This window comes from Acomys russatus, chromosome 13, assembly GCF_903995435.1.
Source record: "Acomys russatus chromosome 13, mAcoRus1.1, whole genome shotgun sequence".
Taxonomy (NCBI): Eukaryota; Metazoa; Chordata; class Mammalia; order Rodentia; family Muridae; genus Acomys; species Acomys russatus.
The window spans coordinates 70,520,941-70,548,375 of NC_067149.1; the positions used below are offsets into that span (position 1 = coordinate 70,520,941).

The 27,435-nt window shown below is 47.8% G+C and overlaps 1 protein-coding gene across 4 annotated transcripts in view; it reads right to left on the reverse strand.

Moving 5' to 3' along the window:
• Tmtc1 (transmembrane O-mannosyltransferase targeting cadherins 1) overlaps positions 1–18,112 on the reverse strand; it is a 93,097-nt gene extending 74,985 nt beyond the window's left edge. For all 4 annotated transcript variants that reach the window (XM_051155617.1, XM_051155619.1, XM_051155618.1 and 1 more), the window contains exons 1-2: positions 17,951–18,112; positions 7,027–7,216 (exon numbers count right to left, since the gene is read on the reverse strand). In XM_051155617.1, coding sequence (XP_051011574.1) covers positions 7,027–7,216; positions 17,951–18,021 — 261 coding nt within the window. In that variant the 5' untranslated portion in view covers positions 18,022–18,112. The remainder of the gene's footprint in view (positions 1–7,026; positions 7,217–17,950) is intronic.
• Positions 18,113–27,435: the final 9,323 nt, after the last annotated feature.

The following is a 27,435-nucleotide window of genomic DNA, read 5'->3' on the forward strand; positions in this document are numbered from 1 at the left end:
TCTCAAGTGAAGACGCTGGTATGACGAGAATCCAAATCTATGAAAACTCAAGCTCACTCTCCAGTCACTCAAACCCAAATAAGCTGTGATGCCTGAAGCACTTTTCAGGGCAGTCTCAAGGAAGGCAACATGTGCTCGTCCCAATTAATTAATTTCAGTACCAAATGCCAGTCAAGGTTACAAGCCCGTAGCCAGTTTGTCCATTTGAATTTGCTGGGTACTCTTGTAAACACTAGTGGCCTCTGGCCCTCAGAGCCACATGGGATGCAGACATAAAAGCACCCTTGCCAAGATTCTGCACAGGTGCCATGCTGGCCGCACGAAGCCCCAGGGACTCTGTCCTCTGCCCTCCAGCTCTCCTACAAGAATCTTCCATGGTCAAGGCCTGGTGAGTCCCGTGCAATCCTAGAGTGTGTGGGGCAAAAATCAGAACGACCCTAGCTCTAGCATAGCTTGGCTACATGAAACCATGTCTCTAAAATAAGAAAAGAACGCTCCAGGAAAGGTGCCCTCTGTCATGAGCAAAGAGCAGGGCACTGAGACCCTGTCAGACCTCTGCTCCTAGAGCAGCAGTGAAGCAGGGTAAAGTTTTACTTGCTCTGGGTGTGGTGTCACTTTGGAAGCAGCCGTTCATAAAGGGTGGAGCTAATACTACAGGTGACACTGCCTCCTGGGGCTGATAGTTAACAGATGGTTTTGTAGCAGCCTGGGCACATCCTGACTCCACAATTACAGGTCCACTGTGACCAACACACACACACACACACACACACACACACACACACACACACACACACACACACACGGGGCGGGGCATGACAGTCTCTAGGAAATGAAAAACCAAACTCTGAATTGGGAACAAGCTGGAACGTAAGGCAGAAATGAGGCCAAGACAATCACCTGGTGACAAAGGGCCATGCTTTGGAGCAGGTAATGACACAGAGGACGGGAAACATGCTCATGAGTTAAGTAAATTTGCTGCAGTTGGGGGAAGATGAGGTAGAGAAGAGACACAGAGAGGAAAAGTCAAGAATCTTGGCTTAGGCTATAGTGGGATGTTATGGCAAGGCTGTTGAGCCAGTCTGTTGTGCCGTTAATCAGGGACAGGGGCTTGGCACAGTCAGCACTTTCTCCCACTAGCTTCTGTTGGAGAGACCCTGGAACCTGATTTCATTTATCCTTAGCACACTGAAGTGAGAGGAAAGTTCTACGAAGCTTACCCTGTATAAGAACAGAGAGAGCAACACTGAGGTTCCTATTACAAACGGGCTTTGCCATGCCCTCTGCCCTTTAGCCAATGCACACAAAGATCCGCATAGTCTCTGTTTAACTAGGGGAGCTGTCTCAGTGAGCCACATTCTAGGAGCCTCCCATTTCCCAACTCGATAAGCGGCATTTTGTCCTCAGCGCCTTGTTTCTGCTACATTCATCTCTGAAATGCACAATTACGTATTTCATGGCTGAGAACAAGATGAAAAATGTGCTCTGCTAAATAAAATGTCATGTCCTGATAGAAGCAGAAAGGACTGAATGGCTTGAGGAGGTATAAAAATATCTATGAGCTTTTGGGCTGTTGAGATGGCTCAGTGGTTAAGAGCACCACCTGCTCTTCCAAAGGTCCTGAGTTCAGATCCCAGCAACCACATGGCGGCTCACAACCATCTGTAATGTCATCTGATGCCCTCTTCTGGCCTATAGTTGTACATGCAGGTAGAATACTATATACATAATAAATCAATAAATCTTTTTTTTTTTTTTTTTAAAGATCTATCTTTGGCCTTTTAAGTTTAAAATTATCAGAAGTATCATCCAGCTAACAGGTTAACGCCACAGAATGGTGAATGATTAAATAAGAGAAATAACAATGTGGAAAAGATGATGGAGCTAGGGAGGCTGTGTAGTCCAGAGTGCTTTCTGCGTATGCACGAGGGCCTGAGTGTGATCTCCAGCTCCAACACCTAAAGCTGGCACAGCACCGACTGCTTGTAACCCAAGGCTGGGAGGGTAGCGACAGAAGAGGCTTGGGCTTGCAGGCTAGTCAGGCAACCTAACCTGTGAGTTTCCGGCTCAGTGACAGATCTACCTCAGAGATATGACGATGATGATGATGACGACGACGATGATGATGATGATGATGATGACGATGATGATGATGATGACGATGATGATGATGACGATGATGTAAGGAGACTGAGGACGATATTCAGCATCAACCTGTCTTCTGTGTGTGCACATATGTACATACATGCACACACACAAGTGGAGAGTGTCTTTCAAAACTAAATCAAAGCATCCACTATGGACACTAAAGTCACTGACAATCACACAGCATGTCAATCAAGAAAAAGAAATAAAGCTGTTAGTGACGCATGAAAACTGCTGTTAGTAACACACACTCCAATTCTTCTATTAAGACACTCAGTGAGTCTTCCAACCGAGGCATAAACATCAGAGTGGTAGGTAGGTTGTTTGCTTACTAAATAGTGTGAGCTGTGCCAATGTGAATGCTCTGTGAGGGCAAAGACTGAAGAAAAGTATTTAATGATGTGGAAAAGCTCCCATGGGCCCAGATCAGAAGCAGAGCAGAGAGCTCCAGAACAAGCAGAGCACATCACACAGGACACCTGGACACATGATGTGTGGGTTCCGACTGAAAGGAAGGAGAGAGAGGCACAGTCATCACACACAAACAGGAGAGCCATGGGAAGGCTTGGCTACTGCTGTCTGGTTTTCAGATAGCCACTGGGAAAAAGGTGCCTGTTTAATGTTTTCTGCTCCACTGCTCACCACAGAGGAAGAGAAGCAACTCGGTAGCAACAAAGGAAAATGAAGACCAGGGATGAAGAGTTGTGCACAGGAGGCCCCTCCCACAGACCACTGCCCTTCCATGGCATCTGAGCGCACAGATTCTGCACAGCTCTGTGGTGTGTTTGTTACCTGATTTTAATGGGGAGTGTCACAAGCATGTTCAAGTGTTTGTACCCAGGAGGCGGCATTATTCTGGGAGGCTGAGGCTGTTAGGAGGCAGAGACCCAGGGAAGGAAGTGGTTTGCTGAGTGGAGGCCTTGGCTAATGTTCCTGCCCCATTTCTGCTTCCTGACCTGTCCAGATACGAGCAGGTAGCCTTACCCTCTTGCCACCACAGCTGGGCCAGAACGGACTGTATATCCAGACTACGGATCCAAAGAAACTCTTCCTCAAAACCAGAAAGCAGCTGCAAACACTGGATCCTTCAGGAATTCAAAGCTGTTTCCTGTCACTGGGGATGAAGGCAGCTGGGAGTGAGAGGGAGAGGGTTGATGTTCATAGGGAACACACACAGGTGACTCGCAGCAGAGCTCATCACCAGCCCCAGCCCCCCTCCTCCCAGGACGTGGGGAGCCCTCTTCTGACACTCCAGCACAGAGGAGCCAGGCTTCCACTTCAGGTGTGTGCCCATGAGCTTAAAGTGAGATTATCTTATAAAATTAGAGTCACAGACAGGCACAGTGGTGCCCACCTATAATGCCAGCACTCCAGGAGGCAGAGGCAGACTGATCTCTGTGAGTTCAAGGCCACCCTGATCTACAAAGTGAGTCCAGGACAGCCAAGGCTACACAGAGAAACCCTGTCATGAATAAAACCAAATAAGACTAGAACCACCGAAGAGAAGCCACATCTTTCTCACATATAACAGCACAGCGACATGAAACACAGGAAGGAGAGCAGCAGAGGGCTTGTGAGTAAGCTGCACTGCACCAGGGCAAAGGGGAAGTTTGTTTTCAAACTCACCTCAGAATAAAGTTAGAAATGAAAGCCTGGCTCTGCAGTGCTGGTCAAGGGCAAGCACGGAAGATAGGTGGGAGCTGGCAGAGACAGGAGTCTGGAAAGCTGCCCTGGCTGAGCCCACTGTGGAGCTGACCTCATACATGGGACCGTGGCAGCACCGTCTGGAGCCTTGACTCCTGAGGGGCCCAAAACCCACCACCCAGAAGGGTGGTCACAGGCTAGAAAGGTTGGGTCCCTGTTGTCCCACGAGGAGAGTCCGCATGAATTGAGGAGATACGAACAGGAAGGTTCTGTGTGCAAAGTCTGGGAACTGAAAGGAGAAAAGTCAGAGAGGGGGAAGGACAAGGACCACCCCCTATTAGATGCCATCTGCAGCCTCCACGCTCCTTTCTATTTTCCTATTCGCCATATTAAAACATGATGCTTCTTCCCCCAGGTTTCGTAAGGGACTTTCTGGAATCCAGTGGTCCATGTGCCACAAGAATGAGAGCCTATTATTTGAGTGAGGGAAATGCAAAATAATTTCTAGCAATCTGAAATGGAGTCTAGTTCAACTGCACGGGCCTCTAGTAGAGCAATTGCGTACCACAGGGTTGGCTGATTTATGTCTCAAAGATAAAGCTGTGACAGATCGCAGAGGCAGCAAAACTCCAAATACCTTGTTCCTTGAAACAGGAAAAAGCAATAGCAAGGTGTTCCTTCTTTGGTCTGCCTGTCTGTGGGGTGGGTCTTACTCAGAGGTGCTTTGTGGGAAGCTCTGCATGCCAGGTGTCTCTCTGGGGAGCAGAGAGATGAGGACTGTGATGTGGGCAGGAAGCAAAGCAAGGTTAGGAACCAACACGAAAGGAAGCCCAGGAAATACTGAAGCCACCTCTTCAGGTGAGGAGGTCAGTGGCTTCCTTCCCATGGTAGGCCTCCAGCAAACCCACACTGTAGTCACCCCACTGCTGCAGTGCTGCAGGTCACAGTGTCACCTCCCTATGGACCTGGGGACTAGGTTTGTTTCCCAGATCTCAGAACTTCAGCCCCTGATTTGTTCTGATCTAGAGGAAACCATCAGGAGACTGAGATAGACACTTAGAAGAGACCATCAGGAGACTGAGATAGACACATAGAGGAGACCATCAGGAGACTGAGATAGACACATAGAGGAGACCATCAGGAGACTGAGATAGACACATAGAGGAGACCATCAGGAGACTGAGATAGACACATAGAGGAGACCATCAGGAGACTGAGATAGACACTTAGAGGAGACCATCAGGAGACTGAGATAGACACTTAGAGGAGACCATCAGGAGACTGAGATAGACACTTAGAGGAGACCATCAGGAGACTGAGATAGACACATAGAGGAGACCATCAGGAGACTGAGATAGACACTTAGAGGAGACCATCAGGAGACTGAGATAGACACATAGAGGAGACCATCAGGAGACTGAGATAGACACATAGAGGAGACCATCAGGAGACTGAGATAGACACATAGACAGGCACAAACCTATGGCCTCTGCCCAAACAAGAAAACTTAAAAACCCTCAGTGGCCCATGCTCAGAGCAGGGCCCCAAAAGTAGGACTTCTACTCCATGACAGATCTTTGTCACTGTGAGGCCATCAGCAAAGCCAGGTGCCACTGTTCTCCCTCTTTCTCTTCTTCTTCCTCCATTTCCTCTTTTTCCCAGTTTTTCCTTCATAGGAATGCTATTTTCAAGGCCTGTGAGAATGCCATAAGGACCCAATATCAAGCGAGTTACCCCTGAAAACCATCGGGCAGCATTTCCCATCACACAGTGAGGCCATATTAGGGAGCAGGTCACAGAAAGACAAGCTATTATGAGTAAAGATAATGTACAGCAAGCCAGGAGCCACCATCAAATTAAATGATAAGAAAGTTAAAGTAATTCCACTAAAGTCAGGAGCAAGACAAGGCTGCCCACTCTCTCATAACTATTCAACATGGTGCTTGAAGCTCTAGCCAGAGCAACAGGACAACTGAAGGACCAAGGGGTACAAGTTGGAAAGGGAATAATAAAGTATCACTATTTGCAAATGATATGACAGTGTACATGAGTGACCCCAAAAATTCTACCAGAGACTCTACAGCTGATAAACACCTTCAGCAAAGTAACTGGATGTAAAATTAACTAAAAAATATCAGTAGCTCTCCTTTATACAAGTGATAAGTCACTGAGAAAAAAATTAGGGACTCTACACTCTTCACAATAGCCACAAATAATATAAAATGTCTTGATGTAACTCTAACCAAGCACGTTAAAGACCTGTATGACAAGAACTTCAAGTCTCTGAAGAAAGAAACTGAAGAAGATATCAGAGGGTGGAAAGATCTCCCAAGTTCATGGATCAGTAGGATTAACATAGTAAAAATGGCCATCTTACCAAAAGCAATCTAATCTACAGATTCAGTGCAATTCCCATCAAAATACCTACACAATTCTTTAAAGACCTTGAAAGAACAATTATCAACTTCATTTGGAAAAAAAACCCAGGATAACGAAAATGGTCCTGTAAATAAAATAACTTCTGGAGGTATCTCCATCGCTGACCTCAAGTTCTATTACAAAACAACAGTAATAAAGACCACATGACATTGGCATAGAAACAGCAGGGCCGGGATCCACACTCCATCTTCACACTTTCGTGGAAGGTATTGTCACAGCTGAGGGATCGCCGGCCCTGTATTTTTGGACAGTACTGAGATATTTGTCAGAATTTCTAAATTGTTAACTGTTTCTTTGTTTTGGTTTTGATTTCTGTGTGGAACTCTAGGTATCTCAGCTGTGCCTGGCTGGTTTTGTGGCAGCCAACAATTTGAACAAAATTTATATTGATAACTGACACTAGTGATACCTTCCCTCCACTGTTGATCCTGTGTGCGTGGGAAGAAGCTATTCAGACTTGCCCCAGACAAGTCTCACATCCACAGGGTTTGCAGCACATCTAATGGCCTAACAGTTGCTATGGAGCATGGAGAGGCTTTGGGGCAGCCAAACGCCTCATAAAATTAAGGTGGGCATGGTCAATTATCCCTGCTAAACATACACACACACACACACACACACACACACACACACACACACACACACACACACACACCACCTATTAGGAAAACTTAATTTGCAAAGCTTTGTCAGTAAGTAACATGTGGTTTTGACCTAGACTCCCCACTAAGGAAAGCAGCAGTAATGATAGACAGCCTTGTCTTCAGTTCTGAGAATCCATTTGCTCTTAGAGGTTACCTTGAAGGCTGCCATGCAGTGCAGGCTCAGCAGGGCCATCACCACTGCCAGAAGGATGGTAGCAAGGTTCCTCACATCCCATATGCTCTCCACCAAAGGGATGCTGCCCACTTGCCAGTCGTAGCACAGGGTGATGGGTGCCAGCAGGAGCCATACATTGAAGGCCAGGAGGTAGGAGTAAGTGAGGAACCTACGAAGAGAACAGTTGTGAAATACGACTTCCCACATCATTTACAAACACCGGCTTACCACAGCTGTAGGAATGGCATGTCTGGGTCGTTGGTGTTTCTGGTAGAGGACAAGTGGGACAGATGTCAAACAGTACATTAGACTGAGGACTGGGAACCTATCTCACAGCTTCTGGCTGCCGTGGTGGGTGCTGACTTCAAGAGAAAGCAAACAAAACATAGTTCCTATGGCACATATCTAAATGTATCAACAAGTAAATGTGAGGAAGGCAGTGGTGGGGAAGGCAGTGGTGAGGAAGGCAGTGGTGGGGAAGGCAGTGGTGAGGAAGGCAGTGGTGGGGAAGGCAGTGGTAAGGAAGGCAGTGGTGAGGAAGGCAGTGGTGACCACGCTCTTGCTTTGTAGTAGACTCTGCTTTTAGGCTATCTCATCTTGCTATTATATAGAGTCTTGTAATACATTTGAAAACAGATTAATCCAGACTGAACTATTTCAGAAAGTAAAATATTTGTGGTAGAGAGACCAACCCTCTCATCCACAGTTGGTAGTGTAGGGGACACAGGAGGAGGAAGACTTCCTGCTCAGGCAGGCTCTGAGGTGAAATAGATGGCATTCTACCAGGACGTCTCCCTGGGGTTAGAAGATATTGAGTTTGCCTACACTCACTTAGCCTGCACAGTCATTAGCCAGAGTTCGAGGTCCTTGAGGACTTGAGGCTCTCAGTGCAGAACAGATCCATCCAAACCTCTGCACTAGGAGGTGAGCAATGGCCACAAGGCTTCCAGTATCCCAAAGCTACAGGCCAAGATGATCTGCCCACCCAACCACTACTAACTGCATAGCTAAAGAGAGAATCTGTCCTTGTCTCTGGTCAACACCTGAGAGGCCTCTCGAGGTAGCCCTCCAAGATGGTTAGGACTGTAACTGTCACACCTTAAAGCAGAACCAGAGCAGGGGAGAGGGCTTAGCAGGCGGAGCCTTTGATGCAGAAGCGTGAAGCCAGGCTCGCAGACAGGCTCCTGTGATGTCAGCTAAGGAGGAGGAAACAGGGCCATCCCTAGAACTCCACGGCAGCCAGCAAAACAGACTTAGCTAGTTCTAGGCCAAGGAGAGACTCCATCTTCATGGAGATGGACACTGACCTCTGGCCTTCAAACACAAACACACACACACACACATGCACACACACACATGCACACACTCACATACCTGTGTTAAACAAATAAACCCAGAATTATCATTCTCCAGGACCTAAGAGCCGTGCTTTCAACTATAACCAAAGAGAAAGGCTAAGGCACCTGTCTCCAGCCCCCTAACTTAGGAACTGCCAGCAGCAGATAAGGCGACACCTCCACACAAATCAAACAGACTCAGGGCCTCCCCTCTTGTCCACAGTTACTGAGTACAACTTGCTTTATCACTGTGGAGGATGGGTAGCTATAGGGCAGCCATCGGCGAGCGCTAACACATTAGGTAGGTAGCTATAGGGCAGCCATGGGCGAGCGCTAACACATTAGGTAGGTAGCTATAGGGCAGCCATGGGCGAGCGCTAACACATTAGGTAGGTAGCTGTAGGGCAGCCATGGGTGAGCGCTGACACATTAGGTAGGTAGCTATAGGGCAGCCATGGGCGAGCGCTGACACATTAGGTAGGTAGCTATAGGGCAGCCATGGGCGAGCGCTAACACATTAGGTAGGTAGCTGTAGGGCAGCCATGGGCGAGCGCTGACACATTAGGTAGGTAGCTATAGGGCAGCCATGGGTGAGCGCTAACACATTAGGTAGGTAGCTGTAGGGCAGCCATGGGTGAGCGCTGACACATTAGGTAGGTAGCTATAGTGCAGCCATGGGTGAGCGCTAACACATTAGGTAGGTAGCTGTAGGGCAGCCATGGGCGAGCACTAACACATTAGGTAGGTAGCTATAGGGCAGCCATGGGCGAGCGCTAACACATTAGGTAGGTAGCTGTAGGGCAGCCATGGGCGAGCACTAACACATTAGGTAGGTAGCTATAGGGCAGCCATGAGCGAGCGCTAACACATTAGGTAGGTAGCTGTAGGGCAGCCATGGGCGAGCGCTGACACATTAGGTAGGTAGCTATAGGGCAGCCATGGGCGAGCGCTGACACATTAGGTAGGTAGCTATAGGGCAGCCATGGGCGAGCGCTGACACATTAGGTAGGTAGCTGTAGGGCAGCCATGGGCGAGCGCTGACACATTAGGTAGGTAGCTATAGGGCAGCTATGGGCGAGCGCTGACACATTAGGTAGGTAGCTGTAGGGCAGCCATGGGCGAGCGCTGACACATTAGGTAGGTAGCTATAGGGCAGCCATGGGCGAGCGCTGACACATTAGGTAGGTAGCTGTAGGGCAGCCATGGGCGAGCGCTGACACATTAGGTAGGTAGCTATAGTGCAGCCATGGGCGAGCGCTAACACATTAGGTAGGTAGCTGTAGGGCAGCCATGGGCGAGCGCTGACACATTAGGTAGGTAGCTATAGGGCAGCCATGAGCGAGCGCTAACACATTAGGTAGGTAGCTATAGGGCAGCCATGGGCGAGCGCTAACACATTAGGTAGGTAGCTGTAGGGCAGCCATGGGCGAGCGCTGACACATTAGGTAGGTAGCTATAGGGCAGCCATGGGCGAGCGCTAACACATTAGGTAGGTAGCTGTAGGGCAGCCATGGGCGAGCGCTAACACATTAGGTAGGTAGCTGTAGGGCAGCCATGGGCGAGCGCTGACACACTGGTTGGAGGCAGGCAATGCACCTCACTATATGATGGACAGATTGACTAGGTGGCTACAAGCCCAGTACTCAAGAGGCTGCGGCAGGGGGACAGCCAAGAGTCAGAGGCCAGCCCAGGGCACCTGCTGAGTGAGACCTGTCTCAAACAACAAACAAATTCATTTTAATGTCACAAAGCAAGACAGAAAGCATAATATGCCCCTGATAGAAACACACACCCATGGTGAAATAATCTTGTCAAAAACTACAACAAAGGCAAGACCTTGAATATGACCCAGTTCTAAGAACAACTGTGACTACAGAATTACATACAAGAGCCAACAGAACATGACACATAGGGACACAATGTCCAGGGTGTGGGAGAAATCACTGCACCAGTGTTTCTTGAGGAAGCACACGTAGGCTGGGAATGGCCCAAGAGACACAGTGCAGGGCGCACGCTCTACATAGGCGACACTGTGGTGGTTCGAGCTCACTGCCCACCTGACAGGTGTGCCTTACAGATTACCTAACCCTAACCCTGAGCCCATTGCCCATCTGACAGGTGTGCCTTACAGGTTACCTAACCCTAACCCTGAGCTCACTGCCCATCTGACAGGTGTGCCTTACAGGTTACCTAACCCTACCCTCGAGCTCATTGCCCATCTGACAGGTGTGCCTTACAGGTTACCTAACCCTGACCCTGAGCTCACTGCCCTTCTGACAGGTGTGCCTTACAGATTACCTAACCCTAACCCTGAGCCCATTGCCCATCGGACAGGTGTGCCTTACAGATTACCTAACCCTAACCCTGAGCCCATTGCCCATCTGACAGGTGTGCCTTACAGATTACCTAACCCTAACCCTGAGCCCATTGCCCATCTGACAGGTGTGCCTTACAGATTACCTAACCCTAACCCCGAGCTCATTGCCCATCTGACAGGTGTGCCTTACAGATTACCTAACCCTGACCCTGAGCTTATTGCCCATCTGACAGGTGTGCCTTACAGATTACCTAACCCTAACCCTGAGCTTAACTGCAACGGAAAGACCCAGCCCAATAATGGGTACCAGATTCTCTGAGCCTCAGCCTTGGAAGCAGCTCCGCCCTTGGCTTCCGGGTCCCACTGTGAGCAGCTGCCCCAGGCTCCTGCCTCCACCCCCTCCTCACCACAGTGGAAGCGTCTGCGTCTCTGAGCTAAAGGAAACTCTCCCATAAGTTGCCTTTGTTGGGGAATTTTATCACAGTACTAGAAGAGGTAACTAAGAGGCTGATTCAAGAAAACTACTATTACACTAAACAAACATTACACAACTGGGAAAACAGTGATATTAATGGATAACAAAGCTGGATACAGAGACCCATCAAGTTTTAAAGATAGGACGTAAAAGTACCATGTGAAATGAACTTACTGAGTTTGTCAAAATCGTGACTTAGGATTTGCTTCAAAATGACTGCCCAGGCAGAGGGGCGGGAGGAGGGATGTGGGTGACCGATGGCTGAGGATGGTGAGTGCCGAAACTGAACGACTGAGTGGGTGCTCACATGCCACTTCTCTACTTCTGTGTGTATCTGATATCTTTCATGATAAACCTTAAGTAAAAGGGAGGTGGCTGCTTTAATATCTTATTCCTAGCTACCTCTGGCCCCTAGGATATCTGCTGACTGCACGTACGGTCTCTGATGTCCACTTTGCCCTGCAGCTTTCCTTCCCCTGCTTGTTTTCTAGAACTGCTGTGTTGTACCTACAACTAAAAGGCAATTAAGATTCATTTTTAAAGTTATAATCTTATTGAGAACAGAATAGATCACAGACAGAAGTAGTCACTGCTTTCTAGTCTGTATGGATGGATTCTGATTGTGTAGCTGACAACACTCCTTTCTCAGTCCTTTCTAAGATACAGACAGCAGTGGGGGAAATGCTCTGCAAATGTAAGCAACAAAGAAGCCATTTGGAATCACTCCAGAAGCTAATTATCTTTTAGGGAGGGCTACTTCAGTCAACTATGATCAACAACTACAGGGTTTCTTCTTAACTCCTTCTCTATGAACTGCACTCAAACTGCTAAGAATTCAGAAATGAAATACCCTGTGCAATATTTCTGCCCTTCTGGGCACGCTCTCTGTCTCTCTCTCTCTCTGTCTCTCTCTCTCTCTGTCTCTGTCTCTCTCTGTCTCTCTCTGTTTCTCTCTCTCTCTCTCTCTCTCTCTCTCTCTCTCTCTCTCTCTCCTCTGTCTGTATAAAGCAAGAGCAAAACCAAAATAAATTATTTACCAACTTTCTGCTATAAATCCCATTAACAGGAAAGAAAGCACTGAAATGTCTTGCTAACAAAACAGAGAGAATTGGAAATTCAATGTAAACAATGTAGTGATTCATTTTTATTGAGAAACCAGGAATGACCAAAGGAGACTTTCATAGCCAGAAGTGGCAGCTCTGGGAGGCTGAGGAGGAGGCTCACTGCCCGGGCTACTGTCTGGTGAGGCAGGCAGGAGGCTCACTGCCTGGGCTACTGTCTGGTGAGGCAGGCAGGAGGCTCACTGCCTGGGCTACTGTTGTGGTGAGGCAGGCAGGAGGCTCACTGCCCGGGCTACTGTTGTGGTGAGGCAGGCAGGAGGCTCACTGCCCGGGCTACTGTCTGGTGAGGCAGGCAGGAGGCTCACTGCCCGGGCTACTGTCATGGTTAGCCTAATTGCTAAGTTGATAGTCTTGAGTCATCTGAAAAGGAGGAGCCTCCACTGAGGAGCTGCCTGCATCAGGTTGGTCTGAGTGTGAGATGAGGGACTGTCTTGACACTGATTGACACAAGAGGACTCAGCCCGCCAGGGCCAGAGTGTGAGGTCCTGTCTCAAAGCCACAGAATGACAGAAAGGTACCGTGACAGAAGCATACACAAAGGATGGCTTCTTGGAGAAGAGCACCTCCAAACAGCCCCTCCTGGAACTGTGTGCTTGGTTTAAAGGCAGACACACATTGGTTGTGTCTTTGCCTTTGAGTGTCCTTTCTGCTAAGAAAGGATGAATCCACTGTACTTCTTGGTCTAGACGGATGCCTGAGTCAGGACATAGGAACAAAACCATGCCACATGCAGCAGCTCTTGCTTGTTTTACATAAAAAAAAGCTGCTGCTAGAAACAGCCTTCTGATCACCTATGGAACTTTATCCATTCTCCCTACCAAACACCATCCCTCCAACTGATGGATTCAATTTCCAGCTAGTGGACATCTGCACTGTCTTTGTCTTGATTGTCAAGGACACTACTGCTGTGACCTCTGTGGAAAGTGGATGTTGTGTTACCTAACTATTAGGTATTGGGCCACATGGACGCTGCTTGGACCCACCAGGTGTGGGCATTAGGGCTGTGGGCTTTGGTGATCTTTTCTGCCCCTCTGTAGCAGCTGTTTGCTATGGATCTTGCAGCTCAGGAGCCTTCCCCAGGCTCCTGTGCCCCAGGAACAACGAGGCTCTGCAGACACAATCCACTCAGTGTCATCTCCAGGACCTTTTCCAGGACCAGCCTAAGGACACCACTTTCTAACTGCCTTTCCAAATCGACAGGAAGCCTTTGCTTGAATTCAGTACATATTAACTCATTCTTTGTGCATGCCTTAGGTGCTGAAGGTGACCAGCTCTGGCCTGGCTGTCCACAAGGGTGTTCACACTGCACTGGTGGTAAGAAGACAGGAATGGATTATGTGATTGAATGACAGTATTTCAATACCAAATGTAAATTGGAGCAGGCATATGTCTGAGGCAGGGCGCAGCTGAGACCTAGACTCAATAGCTGGTCTATGGGTCAACAGAATGGGTGAGGGGCTATGAGGATCCAGGCAGGGTGAAGGGTTCTACTCTCTGTGGTTCACGCAACTGAGAATATTTACTAACAGCTGTTTCTAAAATAGACCCTGAACTGAATAAACAATCCATTTAACGGTGTTATCAATCTCATATCTGACAGGCATTTCTCCAAGGCACACTGGAAACAGCACACTTCCAGCCCTCTGGCAGTTGGGTGGGGCAAATAACAGCTTCTGGTGTGGGCAGAGGTGACTGTCTGTGAAAGCTGCAACAGAAGCTGATGGAAGACTCAACACTGGACGCTGTTACAGCATCAACAACTATCGGGGTAGCAGGTATCATGAACACGTTGTAGGGATTCCTTCTTTTAAGATAGAAATAATGATGACTGCACTGATATTCTATCCACAACAGATTTCAAAACAATGCAGCATTAGATCAGGGACAAGGAGAGACTGGATGTGGGTGAGTACCAATAACACAAGACTGAACCCCCTTGGCGAATGCTGAGACAGCTTAACATTTTAGGGAGAGGTGTGAGCCACACCACCTGCCCTCCCTCTGCCACACTGACTTAGCTGTTCCAGTTGACACAACTATAAAGTGCAAGACACTCACTGCCCAGAGCTACGAAGGCAGCAGGGACCACAGCACCTCGCTGTGGCGAACAAACTCACACCACTCTTGGGATTTCAGGTCTGCTCTCGCCTCAGCACAGCCTAGTCTCACCTTGGTGAAATGCAGAAGGAACCAGAGGCGATTAGATTGTTTGTACATCTTGGGACTGTATAAGAATTATCAGGGATGTGTTAGGAAGGGGAGGAGAAGTGGGGGAAAGTCCGAGTTTCTAGCTCCAGGACAAACATCTGCAAATTTCACCTAAGTCTCGAAGAGGAAAACATCAGATGGTACTGCAGTTCCTGAGGGACTTTCTTTACGTTCTCATTTGACTCATTCCAAGGACTTAAAGACAGAGGCTCAGCCCTTAAGAACTGACATGATGGTCCAAAGTCTTCAGTCACAGTACTTGAAGGTAGAAGTAGAGGCAGATGGATCCCTATGGGTCCAAGGCCAGACTGGTCTATAGGGCAACTACCAGGCCAGCCAGGGCTACATAGTGAAACCCTGTCTACAGAAACAACAAAATAAACAAAAACAAACAAACAAAAATTCCTGTCTGTAGAGTAAAAGGAAAGCAGAAGTCTACAATAAAATGTATCTGAAAGCATACACTTTAATCCTTCAGGATTAAGAAGCTTCAAGCAAGGTCTTACAGAAGAAGCAGAGGTCAAAACATAGAGGAGAGGGCACTGCAGACTAGAGACACGGAGGAGAGGGCACTGCAGACTAGAGACAGGGAGGAGAGGGCACTGCAGACTAGAGACACGGAGGAGAGGGCACTGCAGACTAGAGACACGGAGGAGAGGGCACTGCAGACTAGAGACACGGAGGAGAGGGACTGCAGGATGAGAAAATATGCTTCTGTCATGTTCTTAAACCTTAGAGCATTTTCTTATAGTTTTCTCATGATCATACCATGGAAGCTTTTTGTCTTAGTTCAGCTAATCAGGAAACAGACGGAAACATGGAAAACATCGTCTGTAGAGCAAGGACTTCAAAGTCAACATGCAATAACTACAGCCTCCTAAGTGGAGAGAGACTGAGAGTCTCATCTGACAAGGAAGTAACCTCTGTATGCTTTAGGAGAGAAAACCGCACCCCTTGAATGGAAGAACAGATAATTGTGAAAGTCCTGCAAAGTTTACTAATCTAGTACAGGAAGTGGCTTCGGATGGAATCAAAGCAGGAGGACCGTATCTAGGAAGGCCTGCTTTCCAGTGCAACTCCGGGAGGTGAGCTACTGGGAGGATGAGGTCAAAGGGTTGTGCTGTGGTTTGAATGTGTGGGTTTCCAGCCACTAGTGTTGTTCCAGGAAGTTGCAGAGCCAATAGGAGGTGGGTTACTAGAAGTGAGCCTTTTCAACTCACGGCTTTGCCTGGTTCTGGCCTTTTCCTCTGTTCCGTATAGCAGCCTGAGACATGGATTAAGTTACCACGACAAGCTTTCCTCAGAAAGCAGGAGCCAAAATAAGCCTTTCCTCCCATAAACTGTTTCTGTTAGGTGTTTGGGTCACAATATCAAGAGAAATAACTAATACAGGAGAGACTCCAACACATCAGGACTGGTTCCTTAAAAAGACATCAGGGCTGGGGAGAGAGTGAGCCAGCAAAGAGCCGGCCACGCCAACAGGAGGACCTGTGTCAGACACCAGAACCCAGCTGAGCAGGCAGGGTGTGGTGGCACTCTACACTCTGGAATCCCAGTGCTGGAGAGGCAGACTGGCAGTCCCTGGGGCTGCTCGCCAGTCAGCTTAGAGCACCCTACTTGTCGACTTCAAGTCTGAGAAGGCCTGCCTCAAGAAAACAAGGTAAATAGCACCTGAAGAAAGGCACCTGAAGAAAGACACCTTCTGGCACCCTCAGGCATCCACATGCGAGCGCGTGCTAGAGATGCGTCAGCGTGCCCGGGCGGAGAGTGTGCTCCCAGGCGGTGTGCAGGAGGCACAGGCAGGGTCTTCTAATGGAGCCACCTTAGAGAAGGTCGGACTCTGCTCTCTCCTGTCCCTGAACCTTCCTCCTTTCAGCTGCTCCTCTCAGGCTCTTGGTCTCAGTATCAAGAAAGGTAACATATATGGGAAACCTTGTCATTTGGAACTCAAGGACATAAAAGAAGAAGAGCATGGCGAGGCATGGTGGACACGCTTCTAATCCCAGTAAAGGGAAACCAAGACAGGAGGAATGCTACAGGTTTGAGTCTAGCCTGGGCTACTGAGGGAGACACTATTTTAAAACTCTAAAAGAGGGAAGAAGAGGTAAAGGTAAGTTGTTGAGATACTCCGTCCTAACACTCTGTCACACACTGAGTAGCCTGAGTTAGAAAAAGCTGCTGGGGGCATACATCAGACCTCACTGAAAGCTACTTGTACCTCAGGAGTAACCGACAAGACCTGGAAATATTTGGCTGAAGTCCTGATTTTGCCAGGAATTCCACCATGGATTGTTGCTGTTAGGCCACCAACTAGAAGAAAAATGCAACCTCACCCTTTTGGTGACTCGGATGGTACAGCTAAGGTAGCCATGATCGGAGACTGAGTACCACATCCAGACATATTTGACCACTTCCTCTTGGTGGGGAGGCCGGATGGCACTCAGAGAAAGGGGAAGCAGGCTACCTGGATGAGACCTGATACGCTGTGGTCATATGGTTGGGGAGGAGGTCCCCTTCTGTCACAGGTCTAGGGGAGGGGAATGGGATGAAAGAGGGAAGTAGTGGGGAACAGGAAGATACAAGTGAGCGGATAACAATTGAGATGTAATCTGAATAAATTATTTAAAGTAAAAAAAAGTTGCAGTGGATCTTGGTGTCTCTTCACAGATAAAGTGACCCTGACTAAGGCACAGGGCACACCCAGACAGCAATAGTGACCCTGACTAAGGCACAGGGCACACCCAGACAGCAATAGTGACCCTGACTAAGGCACAGGGCACACCCAGACAGCAATAGTGACCCTGACTAAGACACAGGGCCCACCAAGACAGCAATAGTGACCCCGACTAAGGCGCAGGGCCCACCCAGACAGCAATAGTGACCCTGACTAAGGCACAGGGCCCACCAAGACAGCAATAGTGACCCTGACTAAGGCACAGGGCCCACCAAGACAGCAATAGTGACCCTGACTAAGGCACAGGGCACACCCAGACAGCAATAGGGACCCTGACTAAGGCACAGGGCCCACCACACAGGACTTTCGGCTTTTTCCTTCTGGTACATGAGCTGGGTAGGAAGGTCAGCTGGGAGCTTTCTCTCTGCCTCTGAGCTAGCAGGTTTTCAACGCAGCATCTGGCTCCTGAGTCTTCATTGGTAAAATCAAATGATTGAGATTTTCATTCATTAAAAAAACAATGTAGGTTGAAAAGAATTCCAAATACACGAACAGCATGTCCCTTTCTCTCCTCATCCTGGCCAGTTTATGGTCATTATTTCCTCCAGATGCAAAGCTGGCCTGTGGTTTAACGTTACCAAGCAGGGTTCAGTGCGTATGAACTCATTCACAATAAGATCTGTTATTTTGTACAAATGACTTATGGCAATAAAAATGCTCAACAAAACCCACTAAGAAACAAGTAACATTCAGGGAATGTGAGTCACTGACCTGGTAAGGACATAAGGTGAGAACGAAGCTGGGTTGTCTTGCTCTGAGAAGAGGGGCATGGTTCCTCCCATTATCCACAGACGGAAGTACAAAATGACTGTCACCTTGGAGGAATGAGGAGATCAGATGAAATGTCCACCCACTGCTCTCCCATTCTGATCCTCTATCAGGAAGTGGAGTGAACTGTGCCCTCCCTCGCAGCTGAGGGACAAGCTGCCTCTACAGCTCTGAGAATCACAATCTGGGAAAACATCCTGCTGAGCTTCCAAGCTCAGACTGCTGGACAAGCAGCAGCTACCGCAGTTCTGCCTCCAGATACCAGACTGGACACTGTGTGCAGCAGCAGGTACTGGCACAACCAGGTCACTTGGAAACTCTCTGAAAGGGACTTTAAGGCTCTGTGTTGTCCCCACCATGCCACCAGGTTCCCATGCATGCTTTCACATACACCTCTGCTCAAGAGCAACATCTACCTCCTGCAGACCTTATTAGCAGTAAATGTGTTAAATAACCTGGAGCGTGCCCAGGTTGTCCCCGTACCAGCTATACGTCAACTATATACTATATACTTACATAACTGATGACCAAAATGGCCCGCTTTAAGAACGGTCTCAGGGTCAGCAGGACATTCCTGTTGCTGTTTCCTGTCAGACACCTGAAACAGGAAAGAAAGGAAAGATGAGCACCATCAGAGCAGCCGCCCGCAGCCGTGCTCCTCTCCGCCTGGAGGAACCAAGAGCCACTTGCAACTTGGGAAGCAGGAACCGGTTTCTTCATTTCTCTGTACATCTGTTTTGCTCATATCTATTCTGTGGACACATAGTAAGGAATAAATGAGATAATAGCATTGTTAGCTATAATAAATATTACTATCCCACCTGTCCCTGATTAGCCTACAGACTCTGATAACATCAGTTTACATTTACCTCTTTATAGAATTTGAGCGGTACATCTTCAGCCCACAACATATCTCACAATTGTCCCTGAAGAACAAGTATGCCAAGGCTACGTAAGGTGAAACCCACTATCCTTCTGGGTGGATCAGAGACCTCTCACACACGCTGAAGAGAGCTCTCACTTGCTCACCGTCCTCTTTGCTAGGAAACAGATTAGACTGCCAGGATGGCGGCTTCAGGAAGGGCAGGGTTAGTGGGGACAGTGCTTCTGCCATAGTTGCCACTGGCTCAAAGGAGCTGTCATTTTGTGAATGGGACCCAGAGGCAAACTGAGGTGAACAAGCCGCCCCCTGTGAGAACATAAAGGGTGCACACTCTAGTCAGAGCAGAGAAAGGAAGTTGAACCAAATCAGCCAACCTCACTGGCGCTCCCCTCCTCCTCACTCCCCACCCTTTTCATCCAGCTCTTCCACCCCTAATCTGTCTCCCCCCTCAAGGATCTCTCTGTGAGGACCTGCATTTGAATAAGGGCTCTTCACCAGGAAGTGGCTTTGTGCAGACTCTGCCTTTCAGTAAAACCTGAGTGGGTTAACATTGTGAGGAGACAGATCCACCTGAGACAGCTTAAGGAAGATGTGTGGCCTGGGCTGTGCAGCAAATGTCTTGTAACTACAGGGATGTGACATCTTTCCTCAAAGGCAGGCCTCTTCCTACATGCTCCCTTTGTCCTCTGTCTGCTTCATGAAAGTCTCTGGAAGTGATGCAGGCACCGACCTGGCTATGCAGGTGCTTGCTGACTGGAAAAGATGAGAAGGGTGGAGCCACCAAACCGTTTGCTGTAACAGGTTCAGGACGTCTTCTGGAGCTGCTTCTGAGTCCTTTCTCCCCTTCAGAGACCGCAGCAGAGTCTGCATGAGGCCAGGAACACCGTGGCTGCAGTGGCAGGAAGGGTACAGGTGTCTGTGCGTGCGTGTGTGCACATGTCTGTGCTTGCACTGAGTGTGTGTGTGTGTGTGTGTGTGCATGTGTGTGTTGCACTGGGTGTCTGTCTCTGTGTCTGTGTGTGTGTGTTGCACTGGTGTCTGTGCCTCTGTGTGTGTGTGTGTGTGTGTGTGTGTGTGTGTGTGTGCGCGCGCGCGCGCCCGTGCACACGTGTCTTTGGGGCAGCCCATGGCTTCTGCATCTCAGCAGCTGGGCCACAGCAGTAGCACAAAGCTACACATCTCCTTTGGGCTCTTCCTCCTTGTGACTGCCATTTCCAGGTAAACTAAGCCAAGATTCGTCCTTGGCACTTCTGTTTCTTCAAGGACGCAGGGTAACTCTCTGGGCGCTCGGAAAGGAAGCAGACAGGATCCAGGACAAGCCGCCGAGGAGGGCAGGAGTGGGAATGTGGCTGAGCTTTCCAGGTCATTGCTCTTGGAGGCTTCATTTCTCAAGGCCCCTGCAATGTGTTTAGCACTGGAAAAATTAGAAGTGTCTTTCCCTTCTATAGAGCAAGCCACAGTTTAGGGTTTTCTTGAGGTTAAACTTAGATGGTGCTGTCACGTGTCATTTCTGATGGTCTGTTATGATGGCTATTTTAGTAACATATTTAAATATGTCCTCTGGTTCGGACATTCTTGGTGGAATTCTATTTCCATGCTAAGGGTACCAGATAATTTGCTCTCAAAATATAACATCCCAAAGTCACAGACTCCTGAAATGGTACAGAGATTCTTGGTGGAAAGACAAGATGTCAAGATTTCTATTTTAAGCTGTAGACCCACAGTAAATGACAAAATGAGACACATGACACGGTGCCACTTCTGGAGAAGCACTAGATAGGCGAAGAGTGTGCCACAGCTCTGCTCTCTGCATTTCTCCCTCCACCCCACCCCAGGGCTAGACAGTGGGATTTCCCCACTGGTGCACTTCTTATGGCCTCTGGAAGAGATCTCAACAATGACCAGCGATAGCGGTAGCAGTAGTAACAGCGACTAGGAGCACATGCCAGACACGCATTCTGATTTAGATGTGTCAGCTTGTTTACCATTTAGAATAATTCCATGAGACCAGAAAATTAGAATAATTTTTACACCTGATTTCTCAGCGATTCATTTCAGTCATAAGAAAGACACACCACTGCCAGCATTGAATTTACTTATTTGTGTGTTTACTTATTTTAAAGGCAGGGTGTCACTAAGTTGTCTGTTTCGCTGGTCTGGTACTCAGGATGGTCTCATGGCAATCCTCCTGCCCCAGCCTCCATGATACTAGGATTACAGGTATGTGCCACCAAACCCGGTTACTGACACTTTCATCTTAGCCAAATTCTGCATGGAATTTTCACATTCCTTACAAAGCTACAGAAAGTACCAACAATAGATTCCAGGCCTCCAAGAAAGCAGTAGACTAGTAACTGTGGGCTGAAGCTTCTGTCCTTCTGTGCTCATGGCTGCCTGCTTTCCTCTTTTATCAAAGAAGTAGCTAAGTAGTCTCAGGGCCTAAAAGATTGCAATGTGTGGATGGTTTTTTGCTTTTTAATCAATGATGACATCATAAATAATGGAAAAAAACACAGAGAAACCAAGTTTTAAGAAAAAAGGACATCCTGGCATCCATGAAGAATGCCCCAGTGGACAGTCTACCTGAAGAGATAACTGGAAATTCCACTGCACACAGTAATTTAGCACCAGCATGGGAGACTGTTACTGTCAAATGAAGCATTTTAACCACCTTTGATTTCACACACACACACACACACACACACACACACACACACACACACACACCATACAAAATCAAGATCATCCAAAGTGATTAACTTATGCTCCCCCACATGCAAGTCTTCCATTATGTGAAGCAGTCACCTTTGAAGCCAGAACAGAGAAATTCAGGGAGAAACTGAGAGAGCACAATTGCATGAGTCAGCTGGGAGAGGAGCTTGAGCCAGAACAGCTGAGGGGAACCAACCAGCCAGAGCTCAGAAAGAACAAGTAAGGGTGAGCTTAGTAAACAGTAAGTCTCAGAGGCTGAAACATTCTAGGTATAGGTTAGATTGTACAGAGGCTTGAAGCTTCCAGGACTAGGGCTAGGTTAGCGGAAAGAAGCAGTAATCCTCTGAGAAGTCAATTAAAACAAGCGAATAAAAGTTCCTTTTATGCCCAGCGTAGTGGTACATGCCTTTAATCCCAGCACTCTAATCTCAGCACTTGGGAGGCAGAGGCAGGCAGCTGTGAGTTCGAGGCCAGCCTGGTCTACAAAGCAAGTCTAGGACAGCCAAGCCTACACAGAGAAACCCTGTCTCAGAAAAACAAAAAATCAAAAAAACAAACAAAAGAGTTTCTTTTACAAAAGGTAGCCATGAAAGCCATGAAGAAGCAGCCAGCAAATGGCATTTCTCCATGGTCTCTGCTCCAGTTCCTGCCTCCAGGGTTTGCCCCGGTTTTCCTAATGATGGACTCTAAGCTATAAGCCAAATAAGCCCTTTCTTCCCCAAGTAGGTTTGGCCTGTGTTTCTACCACAGCAACAGAAAACTGAACGAGAGCACCTGAGGCTATTCACTCACCCTTGTAACATGCTGGAGGTTCCTCAGTCTCCACAGGTGACACCTGACCAGCCTCGCCAGTGTTTAGCCACAATCCCGTATTTTCTTTAGACAGAATTCTTTATGCACAGTGTTTTCTTACAGGGGTTTTCTAATCCCTACCCCGATGGCCAGCCCTACTCTTGGTTATAAATTTCCTCTCACAGCTATAGTAGGGTTAAACCCAAACTCTCTTTGCTACTACAAAACGCCTTTGCAGAGTTCCTGAGCAATCTCCAGTCTTCCCTTCCCTCATGAGTCTTAGCTAAGCAGATTTTCTTTCACACACATCAAAACCAAAAAAGCCTAGTGACCTAAGTAGAATTCTGAAAGTCCTTCCTTTTCCACCTCGTAACCTCCTCTCTTGTGTTTATCTTACTCTGCAGCACTAGACTGGAGTGTGAGATGCTTTGACTTGGGATGTGGACAGAGGCTGGAGGATGACAGCCTCCTGAACACACTGCTTCCCTTTCCAAAGACCCTGACAGCTGGACGGACATAGTACTAGATTCTCCAACTCTTCTCAGAATCTGTACACAATATAATTTTTGCCTATTGATGATGAAGCCAGCTATGTGGTGGTTTAAAAATGGCCCTCATAGGTCCATAGGAAGTGGCACTATTAGGAAGTGTGGCCTTGTTGGAGTAGGTGTGGCTTTGTTAGAGCAAGTGTGTCACTAAGCGGAAGGCTTTGAGGTCTAAGATGCTCAAGCCAGGTGAAGTGTGACATTTACTTCTTTCTTCCTGCTGATCCAGATGTAGAGCTCTGAGCTCCCTCTCCAGCAGCATGGCTGTCTGCAGGCCGCCGTGCTTCCTGACTTGCCAATAACGGACTAAACCTCGGAACTGTAAGCCAGCGCCAATCAAATGTTTTCCTGTATAACAACAGTCGCCGTGGTCTTGTCTCAGCAACAGGAACCCTAAGACAAGCTGTGAATTGTCACTGCTCCACACACACCAATCACTTATACACACTACCAGACTTCCTCCAGAATACCAACCCGCTAGCTTAATTTGCCTTTGCATTCAAAATAATACAGGATATTGGTAAAGAATTACATACTCTGAGGGGAGAAAGAAGTTAAATTCAGATATTTTGGAATGACAATCCCAAAATATTTTTCTTTGAAAGACAAGAAAAATTTCTCACTTTGCTAAAATATAGTAAAGACAAGGCTTACATTTGAAAATATTGTCAGCTAACCACAAACCAAAGAAGTTAGAGTCTTCTTTGCTGCAGGGCTGCTGGCATAACGTTCCTGTGGACTGTGCACAGGTTACCCTGCTCATCAAATGCTGGCTTCTCTACCCCACTATCTGGTTTCAAACCTGGACACTGCATTGTGATGTTTACTCTAAGTATCTCCTGTCTCAAGTTTGTGCAAACATGCCACCATTTGTTCTCTGTATTGCCAATAAAAGCCAACTAGCCAATGCTGAACAATACAGAGAATAGGATGGAACATCCTGGTCCAGTGAGGAGAAAGAGCAGGAAGGACAGGGGGGAGGCACATGGAGAGAGGACCAGGAAACACCAGGAGGAATGAGCCCGACCTAGGATGTGGGTAAAAAGCAAGTACAATGTGGGGAATCTGAATGGGAGGACGCTGTATCAGCTGGGAGGGTTAGGGTGGAGTAACTATTGCTCAGCACTGTGCTCTAGGCTAGTTAAATAGTTCCTGGTCTCTCCGTGTGGTTATTTTGGGTATAAAGATGGTTAAGGAATAGTCATATTTATAAAAATAATAAATCAATACTAAATATTAACAATGGCTCAATACACTGCCTTGAACCCCAGAAGTCCCCCTCTACACTCTGCCAGCAGCAAGGGCTCTCCACTGAGGGTCGGGTTTGGATGCTGCCTTTGCCAGTCCCATGATTCCAATGGGAAGTGGGGGCTCTTCTGAGAACCCAGTGATACATTTCTCAATTCTGCTCCTTTAGATACCCAAATCCACCTTACACACCCAACTCTAGAGCTCCAGTGAATGTTTCTTCCAAAAACTTCAGACTCGTTATGCTTTCCTCTTATTTACAAAGAAATATTGACTTAGATTCTCACACAGAACAGCGGAAGTAAGACTAGGAAACCATGGGGGAATGTGATTTCCTGTTCTCTTCACCATTCTGAGACCAGAAGCTGGGACTGGAAGGGGACAAAACAGCCAGGCAGTTTACAGGGTTCAGGCCGTACAAGTCTGAAGATCTGAGTTCAGTTTCTGACACACATAGAAAAGATGCAGGTTTGTTACACAGAGCGCTTGTGTGTAATCTCAGCACTGGAGCATCAGGGACAGAGACTCTGGGGCTAACTGGCAGACAAGCTGCAGGTTCTGTGAGAAACCCTGACTCAGAGGGTAGAGGGAAAGTGAAGAAGACACCTGATACCTACCACCAGTGTCCACACACATGTGCACGATGCCCATGCACAGATGAACACAGACACACACCAAGAATTGTAAACTGACTGAAATCATACTTTTAATCTCAGTCTGTATGCGTAAAAACCCACAGACTGGATAGTTTTTGAAGAACAAGATCTATTTTTCACAGTTATGGAGCTGCAGACACCAAGATCAGCCCAGCACGGGTGTGCGGCGGTGTCCTCTGTGCTCTGTCCACACATAACAGAAGGGGAAGAGCAGTGAGCTCTTTTACAAAGGCATCAACAACTGGGTGGAGTGTCTCACACCTTTAATCCCGGCACTCAGGAAACCGAGGCAGGAGGATTGCTGTGAGTCTGACAGCCTGAACTATGTTAGGAAACCTGTCTAAAGGGCTTCAAAAACCCTTGAGACTCTACCTCAGGAGTCAGCCTTCCTCTTTTGATGCTCCCACAGTATCAGGCTCACCTGAATCAGGGGTTGGCACTCAAGCACTATTTAATTAACACAGTCTCTCAGTTTACAGAGTCTACTAATATTCTCATACACGGGTCCACGGTCTGAAGGAACTTTTGTTCTGTTTTTCGAGACAAGGTTTCTCTGTGTAGCCTTGGCTCTCCTGGACTTACTTTATAGACCAGGCTGGCCTTCAACTCACAGCGATCTGCCTGCCTCTGCCTCCTGAGTGCTGGGATTAAAGGCGTGAGCCACCACGCCCAGCTGAAGGAACTTTTAATGAGCATCCTCACAGGTCAGCGCATGACGGGTGCTGCAGCTGAAGCTTATGCTTGCCCTGTGTAAGGGGTGACTCAGAACATCCAAGTCGGGAGCGGAGGCTGGGCTGACAATGTCTCTCAGCCACGAGATGTGCAACCAGCCAGCCTCACAGAGGTGAACAGCCGACAACCATGGAAAATATAGCTGATACCTCGGAGGAGAGAAGATGAAGAGAGTGGAAGTAAACCATAGCTAAGAGGTTAGCACAGGGAGAGTGCTGCAAAGATAGGCTGAGGCAGCCACGGTGGAGTCTGGGGCCGTTGTTGTTGTTAAGGGTTTTGAGTTGGAGGAGTGGGGGTTGGGGAAAATGAGACAAGGTCTCAAGTAGTCTAGGTTAGCCTCAAGCTCATGATGTAGCCAAGGCTGGCCTTGAACTCCTGATTTCCCTTGCCTGTGGCTCCTGAGTGTTAATATTACAGGTGAGCACCACCATGTAAGGCCTATGTTCATTTTTTATAACAGAAAACAGTTATGAAGGGTCTTTGGCCGAGAGACAACCTCTGGCATCCCACCCTCAGCACTCTGGACATTGCTGCAGGCCCATGCTGAGGATGAAAGCAGAGTGGGGTCAGTTCAGAAACTGTGCAACACGTGACTGAGAAACAGATAATTTGTGTGTGTCCATTATTCTAAGAACCAGTGAGACAAAGGAGAGATAAGACTTGGGTGTTAAATGTCTTAATGAGTTTCAATCTCTTATGAATTGAATATTAGTTTGAAAATTGTAATAGCTATTTACTGATGAGAATACTAACATTTCCAAAAAATGGCTTTGGAGAGTGGAGAGATGGTTCAGTAATTAAGAGCATGCTTTGCTCTTGAAGAGGACCCATAGTTACAACCACTTCTAATTTCAGCTCCTGGGAACTCAAAGCCCTTTTCTGGCCTCTGTAGCCACCTTTACACAAATGCACATACCCCACACAGACAGACAGACAGACAGACAGACAGACAGACAGAAAGACAGACAGACACACACACACCTTAAAAATTAGGAGTCTTACCGGGCAGTGGTGGCGCACGCCTTTAAATCCAGCACTTGGGAGGCAGGAACAGGTGGATCGCTGTGAGTTCGCGGTCAGCCTGGTCTACAAAGTGAGTCCAGGATAGTCAAGGCTACACAGAGAAACCTTGCCTTTAAAAAAAAAACAAAAAATAAAAAACAAAAAAACTAAGAGTCTTTTGAGAAAGGCTCTATACATGTATTGTAGTATAGAACTTATGTGTCAAGGAGCTTGCTGCTGTCCATTCTAGCCTTTGGTCCCTGAGGTCCTTGAGGTTGCCAGAACAGGGGCCACCATTCCAGATGACAGACCCAAACCACATGAACAGCCTCAGACAAGAATGGAGTTGTGTGATACAGCACAGTGCCTTCCTGACACCATGCATCCTCTGCTCTGACCATGCACTCTCCTGTCACCACGGACTCTGTTTCCCCTCGTTTCCATCCACCGTCACTGGTACTACACCAGCTATATTAAGGGATCCACGCAATGAGACCACAGTAACTTGCAAACATACAACACTTTTGCAGATAAGCCGTAGCAACCAGAGCCAACCACACTGTAACACTCTCTTCTCCTTACTAGGAAAGTTAGGAGTTTGTGACATTCGCACTGTCTGGGCACCTAAGCTAATATACATGACCCAAGCATGTTCCCATGAGGCGAACACTACTATTTTCCTTTTACAAGAGGAGAAACTGTGGCATTAATGGCCCAGTACTTTGTCCTAAGGTCTGGCAGGAAGTAAGAGACGGGAGGCAGAACACAAATCCCACTCGTGCCTTAGCTACACACATTCTGCTGCTCCAATCATTGTCAGCAACACTATCTCCCTCTTCCTAAACCACCTGAAGCCGG